At 41.0% G+C, this 14,009-nt stretch overlaps 1 protein-coding gene and 1 non-coding gene across 2 annotated transcripts in view; one reads left to right on the forward strand and one right to left on the reverse strand.

Moving 5' to 3' along the window:
• LOC124638482 (dynein axonemal heavy chain 10) overlaps window positions 1-14,009 on the forward strand; it is a 73,365-nt gene that overhangs the window by 46,571 nt on the left and 12,785 nt on the right. Inside the window, exons 57-76 of the mRNA XM_047175454.1 lie at window positions 335-505; window positions 1,123-1,311; window positions 1,639-1,771; window positions 2,668-2,768; window positions 3,002-3,127; window positions 3,418-3,595; window positions 4,103-4,233; window positions 4,641-4,783; window positions 5,093-5,185; window positions 5,381-5,483; window positions 5,746-5,943; window positions 6,317-6,461; window positions 6,816-7,033; window positions 7,400-7,605; window positions 8,064-8,309; window positions 8,580-8,852; window positions 9,140-9,287; window positions 12,576-12,711; window positions 13,186-13,340; window positions 13,689-13,907. Coding sequence (XP_047031410.1) covers window positions 335-505; window positions 1,123-1,311; window positions 1,639-1,771; window positions 2,668-2,768; window positions 3,002-3,127; window positions 3,418-3,595; window positions 4,103-4,233; window positions 4,641-4,783; window positions 5,093-5,185; window positions 5,381-5,483; window positions 5,746-5,943; window positions 6,317-6,461; window positions 6,816-7,033; window positions 7,400-7,605; window positions 8,064-8,309; window positions 8,580-8,852; window positions 9,140-9,287; window positions 12,576-12,711; window positions 13,186-13,340; window positions 13,689-13,907 — 3,312 coding nt within the window. The remainder of the gene's footprint in view (window positions 1-334; window positions 506-1,122; window positions 1,312-1,638; window positions 1,772-2,667; window positions 2,769-3,001; window positions 3,128-3,417; window positions 3,596-4,102; window positions 4,234-4,640; window positions 4,784-5,092; window positions 5,186-5,380; window positions 5,484-5,745; window positions 5,944-6,316; window positions 6,462-6,815; window positions 7,034-7,399; window positions 7,606-8,063; window positions 8,310-8,579; window positions 8,853-9,139; window positions 9,288-12,575; window positions 12,712-13,185; window positions 13,341-13,688; window positions 13,908-14,009) is intronic.
• Trnaa-agc lies at window positions 625-697 on the reverse strand. The gene has a single exon. It is a non-coding gene; the product is annotated as a tRNA-Ala (tRNA).

The following is a 14,009-nucleotide window of genomic DNA, read 5'->3' on the forward strand; positions in this document are numbered from 1 at the left end:
TACATACAGTAGAAGTGTACCTAAATGGCAAAATGTCACGTACAATACGAATCAAGAGGCTCTTTTGGAGAGTAGTTAGGATGACGTTTTCAACAATAATGCCATTCTTACTAATATTATAAAGTAAAAACTCTGAACCAGCATTGGCATTCGGACAGTCTAGATTCGAGCCTACTGTCTTAATACTTTCTTTTCTTTATCCGGGTGTGAGAATGGGTTCCATTGGAATGCAGGTAGAACCGCAGGGAATAGCTCGTATACTCAAATATACGCCGCAGAAAAACGAATCTTAAAAAAGATCTTCAATATTATCATCATCACATCATCCTTACAGGTGGACCCTCGCTTCATATCAATGTTCTCAGTATACAATCTTCAGTTCCCGTCAGAGAACACGCTACGTCACATCTACGTGTCCATTCTTAGGGGTCACTTCGAGATATTCCCTGAAGAGATACAGAATATCGTCGATAAAATTGTGCAGATGACCTTGGATTTATATAAGGTAGGAAAAATACCAGCAGCTACATAAGCAGCTTATGTAATTAAGCCCATTTTGGCGCAGTCTGGTAAAAAAAAAGAAATGATTTTTCTAGTGTTTTCAGTGATCAGTAAAAATATATTTGGAGGCGCCGGGTATCGATCCCGGTACCTCTCGCATGCTAAGCGAGCGCTCTACCATCTGAGCTACGCCCCCGATATGTACTGTTACTTTATATGCCTATACTTTAGTCGACTATCAAACCGGTGTAATGGTGATTAACTTTTACTCTCAATGTCACGTACAGGTTCTTGCAAAAGCATAGCTCCAGGCTATATTAATTTAATTTGAATTCGATAGAAACATATGACGATGTTACCATTATAACCTTTGAAAAGAAATGGATCAGAGATAGCTTAATTTAACAATGCAAATGCTCAATGAAGGTGACGACTCATTTGTCTAGCATTTTCCAACTTTGAATTTGGAACCCGACACCCCTTAGCAAGACTGCTTGTTAGACCTCTGCATTCTGAGCACCCGTGACGACTGGCAAAGACAAATGACAACCGGGACCCCACTGCGATCGTTATAATGTGATAACTTTTCCTCGATTTTACCTACTACTTCCCCTTTGCCAGATAATAATAGTAGACCTACCGCCAACGCCAGCGAAGTTCCACTACATATTCAACCTGCGGGATCTGTCCCGCATCGCGGCCGGCATGTGCCTCACTCACCCGAACTACTTCAGCGAGAAGCGCTGCGTCGTGCGATGTTGGCGCAACGAGTTCACCCGCGTCATCTGTGATAGACTCATTAGTGTGCAAGTGAGTAGTTTGTGAAGTCGCAAAATTCATTGCAGTCCGTTACTAACCTCCGATTATGTGGCCCATACCATCTCCGCACCTCTGCCTTGCTACCATACCTAAAATTAGTCTGCGCAGCGATCATGTTAATGATCAGTGACGATGAAAGTTTGGCGACAACTATACCACTTATACACGTATTTAATGGTAAGAAAGAAAAAGACAGCTAAGTAAAGAAGTCTGGATAATGATGTTGTTTTGTGGTCTTATTCGCAACGAGAATCTTGAAGTAAAAAAACGAACTATTTTCAAAAATTTATGACTAAACTCTGTGTTTATTTACTATAGGACAACGACCTAATGCGCGGCCACATCCACGAGCACGTGATCAAGTACTTCCCGGAGGAAGAGCCCGTAGTCCTCGAGGAGATCGTCATACCCGAGGAAGAAGAGAAAGGCGAGGAAGAACAAGAAATTGATGGTATGGATACGTTCTATACACGTCTGCCCCGTTGATCTAGTGGTCGCAAGCGCGGCTGCCGTACTCGGGGTCTCGGGTTCGATTCCCGGGTCGGGCCGAAATCGCTTTGTGGGTTTTCTTAAGCTTTCACAAAGCAGCCCGTAGTCTAGAAGTTGGTGATTGATTCACCCGTGCATCGGAGAGCACGTATATGTCGGTCCTGCGCCTGATCTCTTTCCGGTCGTGTCGGATTGCCGTCCCATCGGGTTATGAGAGTGAAGGAATAGGGAGTGCACCTGTGTCTGCGCAAATGCTCGTGCACTATAATATGTCCTGCGCAGCTGGCTGATCTCCTTAAATGAGAACAGCCGCCGTGGCCGAAATCGGCCGTGGACGCCATTATTATACACGTAGCACTTATTATTGTGTGCTCTTGGTCTGTCTCAATAATCTCAATTTTGAGGCATTTTCTATCGTTTTTTTATAGTTCGGCCATTCAGAGAATGCGTTCCTGACACGTCGCGATTGAACTGACGACGTAACTACATTCATTGATTATTGATATAATAATGTTGTTTTAATGCTCCTCAATTGTTAAAACGGTAAACAACCAGCAAAAATATTTTTATCGTAACTGCAACGCCATTGCAAAGTTACGTCGTCAGTTCAATCGCGACGTGTCAGGAACGCATTCTCTGAATGGCCGAACTATAAATCATTTGTTCTCATTGCGGTATGTGATCATTATTGTAATAGGTACTATATACAAGTTTCAATTTGGAGTGATTTTCTATGTCTTTTTTTTTAAATAATTTGTTCTTGTAAGTTTGACAATTATTATATTACTTGGTGAAAATTTTTGGCAAACACCCTCGGGTCTAACGATTTGGTTCGATTAAAATGTTATCGATTTCTAGAATTTGGTATGATACCGGAACAAAAGCCAGAACCAGAGGCGGCAGTCGCAGTCGAGGCCGTTGAAGAGGAGGAGGAAGTTGAACCTGAACATGAATACACGGTAAGTACTATGTATGTTTTATATGACGTCACTTGTTAATATGCCACTGAGGATTCCTTAAGTAAAATCGTTATAAATAGTTCACAAATTGAATTTGTTATTCATTATTTTCTTCATATTTTTCATTATAGTTATTTTATTGTTTTCCCAACGTTTTGCTGGTTTACTAAAAAAACTTACTTTTTGGTGTTGCAAGCGACCCAGTTTTAAAATCGTACGTTTTTTGTATGCAGTTGGAAGAGTACGTCTTCCGCGACCCGCTACTATTCGGGGACTATCGGAACGCGTTAGACGAAGAGGAAATCCGATACTATGAAGACTTGCTGGATTATGAAGCTGTATACTTTCTCTTCCAAGAGGTAAGTACGTTCGATAGTATTGTAGAGAGTTCGACATCCTTGCAATGTCCATATACACAAATCCATAGGCAATCATGTTTGTTTGTTCCGTGCTCGCCTGTACGATTATTGAACAGAATAGGCATGGTGAAGAACAAAATAGTCTGTCTTTTAAATAACCTTAAAGTACAACACGTTTGAATTTTTGGTGTACGTTACTTTTAGGTACAAATACATAGGGAAACGTGATGTCATACACCCAAATTTTCGCCACCGACACGATTTATCATGTAAAACTCCTTTTTCCATAGATCCTGGATGACTACAACGACCGTGTGGGCAAGATGTCAGTAGTACTATTCGAGGACTGCTTAGAACACTTGACTCGTACTCATCGAATCCTGCGCATGGACCGCGGCAACGCACTCATTATCGGCGTCGGCGGCTCAGGGAAGAAGTCTATCTGTCGCCTCGCGTCTTTTGCTGCAGGTTTGTGATAGTTGGACTTACCTAAAATACCCGGTTTTAATGTCTTTGCTGGGAAAATTCTCTCAAACAAAACATGGTGTTTGTCGGTGGATCTTAGGCCTAATCTTGTTCTGGTTTCCGCCAACGGTTTCAACCGCGTCTCGTGGAAACTTTGTGCATTTGGATAAAAAGTTGCCTGCCGTTTTCCACGCTAAATGAGCTGTAGTTCATACACTTATTAGAGACGAGCCGTTTTCCCGCGGGTTCACCCGCGTCCCGTGGGAGCTACTGCCCGCACCGGGATAAAATATAGCCTATGTTACTCGCAGATAATATAGCTTTCTAATGGTGAAAGAATATTTTAAATCGGTCCAGTATTTTTGAGTTTATCCATTACAACCAAACAAACAAAGTTTTCCTCTTTATAACATTAGTATAGATTAGCGGGTTCAAGTAAATAAACAGAAAAAAATCTTCAGCTATGTAATATAAATAAAGATATAAAACAATTATACTATATCCGTGCAGGTTGCGATATCTTCGAGATCGTGGTGACGCGCAATTACACTGAGAACACGTTCAAGGACGACATGAAGAGGCTTTACAACTCACTGGGGGTTGATAACAAAAAGACTGTCTTCTTGTTCACTGCTGCACAGGTTAGCATTAGATACTACAAAGTTAATTTGCAATTACACCAATCTACAGCATTTTTGTCCCCAAGCTGAAATATATAATTTCTTGTTACTATTTGATACTTAATCTAACTCAAGAACATAAAATTGAACAACCACGTGATATATAGCATATGGAGATATATCAATCTTATGGTGCTAAAAACGGTTTTTTTTAACGATATTCGGCGTATTTTACGTCAAATTTTCTGGTTAATTTTAACCAAAGCGTCATATACTTATTACCTACTGGTTCTGAAGTAATAGTTCTCCTAAAGAGTGGCTTGAACTTATAAAGCCTTTGACCTGTAGACTGTAAATTCATCCAAATGAAGACAATAGACAACCTTGTAAAATAAGAAACATTGATATAATAATTCTACTCCGCTTAGATCCTGGAAGAAGGTTTCCTAGAGTTCATCAACAACATCCTGATGATCGGCATGATCCCGGCTCTGTTCTGCGACGATGAGAAGGACGCGATCATCAACGCGGTGCGCGGTGACAGCACTGAGGCCGGATATGGAATGGGCAAGTTAGTTTACTGTGAACTTTATTATGTATGCCTTAGGAATTACACTTATGTATCTGGGAATTAGCTTGTTAGAGGTAGAATTTTAAAATAAGCCCCTTTGCAAGTTATGTCAAATTCGTTATTAGGTTATTGAAACCCGCCGCTACAGAATACTATGTGCCAAATACAAAAAGATCACATATTTTTCAGGATAGCTGCATTTATCTTTGTTACTCTAAAATTAATTGCTGCGACAGACTTTTAAGCGGGACCGTAAGTAATGGTTGTGTACCTATCTCAAGGTATAATTATGAAATTTTCTTCTTTCAGGGACGCCGTGTGGAATTTCTTCTGCACAAGGTGTGCTGAAAACCTTCACGTGGTGCTGTCTATGTCTCCTAGTGGCGATATTTTGAGGAACAGGTAATATTCGACCATTTAGTAATTACTAGCTTCTAACCACGGCTTCATCCACGTCGAAAAGCAGCCTCCTTGATATTCTGATATTAGATAACATTTTATAACAATCCATTCGGTTTCTCTCTGCTTGAAAGATGAACAAACGTCCATACATTTTTTTTTCATATTTATTTTTAACTTCAAGCTTTATGTTATTAGGTGTCGAAGTTTCCCTGGCCTGGTGAACAATACTACGATAGACTGGCAGTTCCCGTGGCCCAAACAAGCTCTACTGGCCGTCGCTAATGTTTTCCTGGCTGACGTATGTATAAAACCCATTGTTAAATACTGCTTACCTATCATCATCATTATAACAGCCGATTGCCAGACACTGTTGAACGTAGGCTTCCCCCAAGGAACGCCAACGTGCCTACCTACCTATAGTTGAACACGAATTTGAACTTGTAAGTTTTATGTTATAAAGTTGAATTTAGCTGTAGATGCACAGAAAATATTTCAAAATTAAACCTTAAGATGTATGTAATAAGGTCTAAATTTGCGTCACCAATACTTTCAAACTGTAGGTGGCGAAAATCCCCGAAGAGTTCCGACCGATCATCGTAGAACACGTCGTCCACGTACACTTGTCCGTCGCGCAATATTCCATAGACTTCCTGCTGCGTCTGCGCAGGAACAACTATGTCACGCCGAAACATTATATGGACTTCTTGACGAATTACCTGTCGTTGTTAAAAGAGAAGGACGCTTTTATTGTGGCACAGGTATGTGTTGTTGATTAGTTTTTATGTATTTGCATCTTATAAATAAAACACCTTGAATATTCTGCCAGCGGTTTCTCCCGATTTCCGAAAAAACAGCCTATATTATGTTATTCTGATATGTAGGCAAGCTATAGTAATAAAAAAATATCAAAATCCATTCAAAATTATAATAATGGCCACAGGACATATGCCATAAAGCCTGGTATATGCCATATAGCCTGGTCTTCAGTTTTCCATTTAGTCTCACCAATTTATTTGATGTAGGTCTATGTGATGAATGGTTATGATGATAATCGGAGGTTATTTATCGAACAAAAGAGAGAAAAACAAAATATAAATTCCCTGTTTAACAAAAAAATCGGTATATTTACAGTGTGAGCGCTTGATTGGTGGTCTGGCCAAGATTGAAGAGGCAAACGTACAGCTCGCCGACTTGAATGCTAAGTTAGCGGTGCAGAAAGTCATCGTTGCTGAACAAACTAAAGAGTGCGAGACACTGCTCAAGGAGATCTCTAAGGGTGCGAAAATTTTATTATACACTAGCTTTTGGTATCGATTTCACCTTGACCGCGATGGGAACTTCTTCACGCACCAAGATAAGCCTTTCTGCAGAAAAAATACCTTTACTGTAAGAGACCCCCTCTTACAGGAGAAGTTTTATTTAAAAATCGGTTCATTTTCGTTCCAGAGATTAACGCCTCATAATAAACAACTCTTTAGCTTTATAATATCTATTAGTAAGTGACCGTAATAAAACGCCGGCTCCTATACACGTACGCAAAGCAGCATCAACCCATGACGCCAACGTCATTCAAGCAAAAGATGGCATTTGAAGAACAATATTACCTTTTTAACAAATTGTCCTTCAACAGCTACAAACGCAGCGACAGCAAAACAAACTGTAGCTTCAGTGAAGTCAGCGGAGATCACAGAACAGAGTGCAGTCATCTCCGAAGAGAAGGCAGAAGCTGAGGAAGCGCTTTCCGAGGCCTTACCGGCTTTGGAGGCTGCCCGGCTCGCTCTAGCTGACTTGGAGAAGAATGATATCACTGAAATCAGGTCTTTTGCGACACCACCAGAGGCTGTACAGGTATGTGGGCTGTTGATGATGATCAGGATTTGTGGATTCGTTGTTGGTTAAAGGTTCACTGGATGAGTTAGGCGGAGTAAGGGTTGGTTAATTCGGGCTTTGCCATTTTGGCAACTACCATTGAGACGGATGAAATTTTGAATACGTTCGGCCATGAAGTTGTAGTCCCTGATAGAAATATCTTTTAGTTTTGCCATTATTTTCCCACATCTGGTAATATTTTACTTTCCACTAAGATAGCATTTTCTATTCGTGAATGTCTTGATTTCGTTAGTGATTTCTCTTTCCCGTGACCAGCAATTTTTGCCAATATAGCGTACATCAAAGTGGTTAATATACGTAACTTTTGTTATCGGACATCCCCAGACCGTTTGCGAATGCGTAGCCATCATCCGCGGCGTGAAGGACATCAGCTGGAAGGGCGCCAAGGGCATGATGGCCGACCCAAACTTCTTGCGGAACCTTCAGGAGATGAACTGTGACCTCATCACGCAGAATCAGGTCAAAGCTGTTAAAGCTCACATGAAGAAGAGCAAGAAGTTGGATACTATGCAACAGATTAGTAAGGCTGGGTAAGTTGAATAGAGAATGTAGCTGTGTTTGATGTTTTACTATAGTTTAAGGAAATAACGAAGTTCAAATGCAGCAACTGTTTTCTACTATGAAGAAGTAATGTGCGAGATGTTAGTTTCTAATCGACATACATAGGGAATATAGGACATATATATTGTACTCCCGTACATAAGGGAGTACATTGGATGAGTATATAAGGACATACGCAGGGGAGTATACATAAGAGTACCTAAAAAAGAAATAAGTTGTGACGCCACAAGTAAATTAGGGCTGCCGGCTCGCAGTGCCCGTAGTGGCGGCTCTACCGTAGTGGTAGAGCCGCGGATCTTTGGTCATGTCACAAAACTAAAACTCTAATTTCGTCTTTTCTTACAAGCATACTGAAGAAACACAACCAGTTCGTTATTGCCCTAAGCAAAGATCCAAATTTTTTTATTTATTTACTCCACTTTCGCAGATACGGTCTTCTAAAATTCGTCATAGCGGTGCTCGGTTACTGCGCCGTATACAGAGAAGTTAAGCCTAAGAAGGACAAAGTGGAAGCTCTCGAAAAAGAGTATACTGAAGCTTGTAACTACTTAGCGTCGCTGAATAGGGAGATAGATCGATTACAACGGACCTTGGATGGCCTCAATAATAAATATGAAACGGCTATGCTAAGGAGACAGGAGTTGCAGGAGGAAACTGATATTATGATGAGGAGGTATGCCTTCAAAGATTTTCTATTCTTTTTAATGGTTTCAAGAGCTACGAGTGGGCAAATTGGCGAAGTTTGATGTTTTTGTGTAGTATTCGTGATGAAAAATATGGATCCACTTTTGGGTGGTGCTGATAGCGAACAGCTTTTGATCTAAACTTGTAAACTACAAGAAGTGTTTATACTTGTCATGAAACACGAGAGATTGTCCACAAGCCAATTAATTTACACATGTAATTATTTCTCGACTGCAATGAAAAGAATCTTTTTTTCCAGATTAATCGCCGCCGATAAGCTCATGTCTGGCTTATCCAGCGAACAGAAACGCTGGACCGAAGACTTAGCAGCTTTATACGTGGAACAATCACGCTTGATCGGCAACTGTCTTCTATCAGCATCGTTCTTGAGTTACGCGGGACCTTTCTCATTCTCGTTCAGACAGACCATGATATATGAGGACTGGTTGGGTGATGTGCTAGAGAGGGGAATACCCTTGACCACGCCTTTTACGATTGAGAAGAATTTGACTAATGAGGTTGAGATTAGTGGGTGAGTAGTTTGTTAATGTGGTATATAAAACTTTTTCTGTATTTTTTTATGAATAAAATGTAATTGAAACTTTTATTTATAAATCGATTCGGAGAAATCTTAAAACTTTGCTGTATGCTTAAAAGGTTGCTAAAAAGGGGCTTCTATTCGCAAAAAACCGCAGTAGTAACTGTAGATATATAGAATTAAGAAATTACAAAATAAAATGGAGACTTTCATGCCTCTTTATGTATTTTGGTAGCTAGTAAGTAGGTCGGTATTTTATATGAATTTATCAAAACTTCCAGTTGGAACTCGGAAGGTCTACCTCCAGACGAGCTGTCCGTACAGAACGGCATTCTAACAACGCGAGCGTCGCGGTTCCCGCTGTGTATCGACCCACAGACACAAGCACTGTCCTGGATCAAGAGGAAAGAGACTAAGAATAATCTCAAGGTTAGTGACGTTGCTTGTAACTGACTTATGAGAAATTAGTAATAATATTTATTTATTTATTTATTTATACTTCATGCACATTTCGTACAATGGCGGACTTAACGCCTTAGGCGTTTTCTCCCAGTCTACCTTTAGGTGGTGGAGAAATAGCAGTGGTAGGTGCAAGGTTTTTGTTTGGATAGTTAGTTTAAAAGTATACAATATATATATAGATAATAATACATAATATACATACATACATATAATTGCCAGGAGAGATAAAGAAATAGATAAAAAAAAAACAATCTACGGTAGCGATTCTGCCAATTTCCTATGGATGTGGTCGCGTAATTTCTTTTTGAATGTATAACGACTGTTAACCATCCTGACTTCCAGAGGTAGCTCATTCCAGAGAAGAATAGATTTAACAAAGAAGGAAGAGTGAATGATATCTGACCGGTGAGCAGGGCAGTGAAGAAGACGATTATTAGAGGAGCGGAGATTTTTGCTATGTTGAGAACATATATATTGGAAGTGAGGAGTTAAATAAGAAGGCGTACAGGGAGAGTGTAGAATAGAGAAAAGAGTAGTTAATGCCCTCATCACACGACGTTGTCTTATCGGTAGCCATTTAAGTTGCGCTCGATAGGCTGACACATGATCGTACTTGCGGAGATTAAAAACGAATCGAATGCAATTGTTGAGAAGCCGGTCAAGTTTATTGAGCAGATCTGCATTCAGGTCATAGTAGCAAACATCACCATAGTCGATTATGGGAAAGATTAAAGTTTGCATAAGCGTCGCCTTCACGTTAACTGGGAGAAAATTTTTCAAGCGATAGAGGAACCGCAGCGTGCTGGTCACTTTCTGACTAACAGCTGCAACCTGTGATTGCCAATTCAGCGTGGAGTCAAGGTGTAGGCCAAGATTTTTCACAGTGCAGCTGTAAGGAATGTTAACCCCGTTAAACACTAACGTTGGTAAACCAAGACCATCAACTTTGCTCATAGCTCTCGAACCCCCAATAATGATGGCTTGACACTTGGTAGGGTTAACCACCACCCCAAACCTATCAGACCAAGTCTTCACCACTTCTAAATCAGCATTAATTTTGTCAATAGTATCAGTCAAGTCAATGGCCTTGGTGTGACGGTAAAGCTGCAAGTCGTCGGCATAGAGATGATACGAACACTGAAGCTCGAGAGTGAGTAGATTTATAAATATCGAGAATAGAAGAGGTGAGAGTATGCCGCCTTGTGGAACGCCAACATTCAATGTACACCAACTTGATGAGCCTTCATCCACCCGAACAGACTGCTGGCGATCCCGAAGATAAGAAGAAAACCAATCTAGAGCTTCAGAAGAGACCATCGAATAGGATAGGATGGATAGTAAGATATCGTGACTGACGGTATTGAACGTGTGGTGACCTACCTCTTTCGCCACTTATTGGTACTGGCCGGCTGGTTTGGCAGCTACGTTCGTAAAAATGAAGACTTGTCAAACCAGTCGGCAGTCGGTTTTTTTCTCTTTGGTAGGAAGAAAATGTATATTTTTATTGTCTCAATTTATCTTGTAAATATTATGTAAATATATCGATGTAAATACCAAACCCATTTATATTTCTTCCTACATTTGGTGACCCCGACGTGATCGTTTTGATGTTCGCCAGCGCGAATTGCGCGTCCATCTGCGCGAACCAAAGCGCCGGCTTCTCAGGGTAAAACGGTGGAACTCGCACGCCCACTCGACAATAACACTCATCACTACTCACCTGACGCGGATAGCCGAGGCTTACCTTCGGCTGACGATGGCGTCATCAGAACGACGCGGTCAGGACGTCGCGTCCACTTCCCAGCTTATTATCGCCCTTGAAGGTCTCTGGGGGGGGGTGATGTGGTGACCTACCTCTTTCGCCACTTATTGGTACTGGCCGGCTGGTTTGGCAGCTACGTTCGTAAAAATGAAGACTTGTCAAACCAGTCGGCAGTCGGTTTTTTTCTCTTTGGTAGGAAGAAAATGTATATTTTTATTGTCTCAATTTATCTTGTAAATATTATGTAAATATATCGATGTAAATACCAAACCCATTTATATTTCTTCCTACAAACGCATTCGAAAAGTCGACTAGAACCAGCACTGTTAGGTTAGCATCTTCCGTAGCCCGCCTAATATCGCCAGTCACTTTAAGGAGGGCAGAGGAAGTGCTGTGGCCTGGCCTAAACCCAGATTGTAGCGGGCTAATGAGTTTATTTGCATAAATAAAACGCGCAAATTGTTTATGAGCACAAGCCTCAAGCACTTTGGACAGGAAGGGAAGAATGGAGATTGGACGGAAATGACTGGGGAGAGTGGGGCTGGAAATTTTGGGAAGAGGACGTACGAACGCTTTACGCCAAAGCAACGGGAAAGTTCCAGAGTAGAGGGAATAGTTGACGATATGGGTGATAACAGGAAGGATCGGGACAAGGATGGAAATAATCATTTGGCGACTGATGTTATCACATCCCATCGCTTTAGACTTAATGGATAGGATAATTCTTCTGATCTCTCCCTCATCGACTGGCTGAAACTTAAAAGGATTAATATTAGGACGCGTTAGACTTGATATAAAGTTGAGAGTGTCCTGTTTGGTTAAATAATCCAAATGGGAAGATGTGCTGAATTGATTGTTTAAAGCATCTAAAGTTATAGAACTAGGTAGGTCTAAATGTCGCGATTTGCCAATACCCAGAGTCCTTAGGAACTTCCAGATATCAGCAGAAGTCGATGATGAGACATTGCTAAGTATATGGCGGCGTTTAGCGTTGCGTATCATCAGATTACACCGATTCCTAGCAGCCTTATACAGAACCCAGTTTTCATCCGTGCGTTCCCTCTTGAACTTGCGAAACGCCCGGTCCCTCTTACGCATGGCAATCTTGATAAGACTGGTCATCCACGGAGCTGGTGGCCGTTTTATCCTTACCTTTTTAATTGGTGCATGGACATCGTACAGCTTGTTCACTGAGTTGTTAAAAATAGCGTATTAATTCAATATTTAGCGTAATGGAAGACTCTCAAGATCAAGTAAAGTTGGTGACTACACCCGAGCGTAAATGGGTCGGATTGCTGTACCATCGGGCTATGAGAGGGAAAGAATAATGAGTGTACCTGTGTCTGCGCTAATGCTTGTGGCCGAAATTGACTTGCACGCAATTATTAACAAAAATAACTTGTTAATTGCTGAGAAATAATTTTACGATTCTGCGCATTATCTAAGTAAAAATTCGCTTATAAGAAATTGTATTAAAACAATAATATTTTCAGGTCCTATCGTTCAACGACCCGCAGTTTTTGCGCCAACTGGAGATGGCTATAAAATACGGCATGCCGGTGTTGTTCCAAGATGTCAACGAGTACATAGATCCTGTGGTCGATAACGTGTTGGAGAAAAATATTAAATGTACGTAATAAACTATGACGAAATACTAGCTAGTGAAATAAAGCACATATTATTAAGTTAGGGGCAGTTATCTATTTTTAACATTATTACTATAGACAACTTAAACTGTAACCTCTCTCTTTTTCCTGCTATGCATCCCACATGGTGGTGGGGTCAGCTTTCCTTATTTTTCTTCTCCACTTCGCTCTATTCGTGACGTCGTTCTCGGACCTGACACTCTTTCATGTCTTTCGACACTACACAACTTAAACTGTAACCATTCGACATAATTTACAACCTGCGTGTGCATAAAGCAAGCACTGATGATTGTTGTGGTAAATTGGACACTTAGTGCCACACTCCATGAACTTTTATGTAAGATTCACTACCACCATGACTTACTGCTAACCGCACACCACTTTATGAAAGAAAAATGTAAGCCTTCCATGTACTGACAAAAGACTTTGTACTTACCTAACCTCATTCTATTCCCAGTGGAGAGCGGTCGCACATTCGTGATGCTGGGCAGCACGGAGGTGGACTACGACCCGAACTTCCGCATGTACCTCACCACCAAGCTGTCCAACCCGCAGTTCAACCCCGCCACGTATTCTAAGGCTGTGGTCATCAACTATACTGTCACTGTGCAGGTTTGTACTGACGCACTAAAATTGTGTAGTCAGGAAATGGGGATCAAACACTAAAACTTTCAGCAGTTTTTGTTTAATTGAGAAGTAAACAGCTGACATGTAACAGCCTAGTACATTAATTTTCGCTATTATTCTACCGCATTAATTTTAATTGTCACTAAGTTGTCAAAAACTGTCAAATCTTATTATCAGTCATGTATGTATAACATGAAATAGTATTTCCATCGAACTCTTTTTTCTTATTTACCATTATTTGGACACCTATCAAGATTATCCTACACTTTCAAAAATCTTCGCAAATGTACCCTACCTAAAAACTGTATACTAAATGTGACCCGCATGCTTCAGGGTTTAGAAGACCAGCTCCTTAGCGTAGTAGTACGAGCCGAGCGTTCGGACTTGGAAGAACAGCGTGAAAGCCTCATCATAGAGACCAGCGCCAACAAGAGCCTTCTATCAGGTCTCGAGGACTCGCTGCTGCGAGAGCTGGCCACCTCCACCGGCAACATGCTGGACAACGTAGAACTTGTCAACACGCTGGAGAACACCAAGTCTAAAGCTGCTGAGGTGAGCAATGCTATACTAGATGCTCCTCATCATGGAGACCAGCGCCAACAAGAGCCTTCTATCAGGGGCCCGATTCTTCTAAGTTAATAATGTCAAAATCGA

This window comes from Helicoverpa zea, chromosome 17, assembly GCF_022581195.2.
Source record: "Helicoverpa zea isolate HzStark_Cry1AcR chromosome 17, ilHelZeax1.1, whole genome shotgun sequence".
NCBI classification, from domain to species: Eukaryota; Metazoa; Arthropoda; class Insecta; order Lepidoptera; family Noctuidae; genus Helicoverpa; species Helicoverpa zea.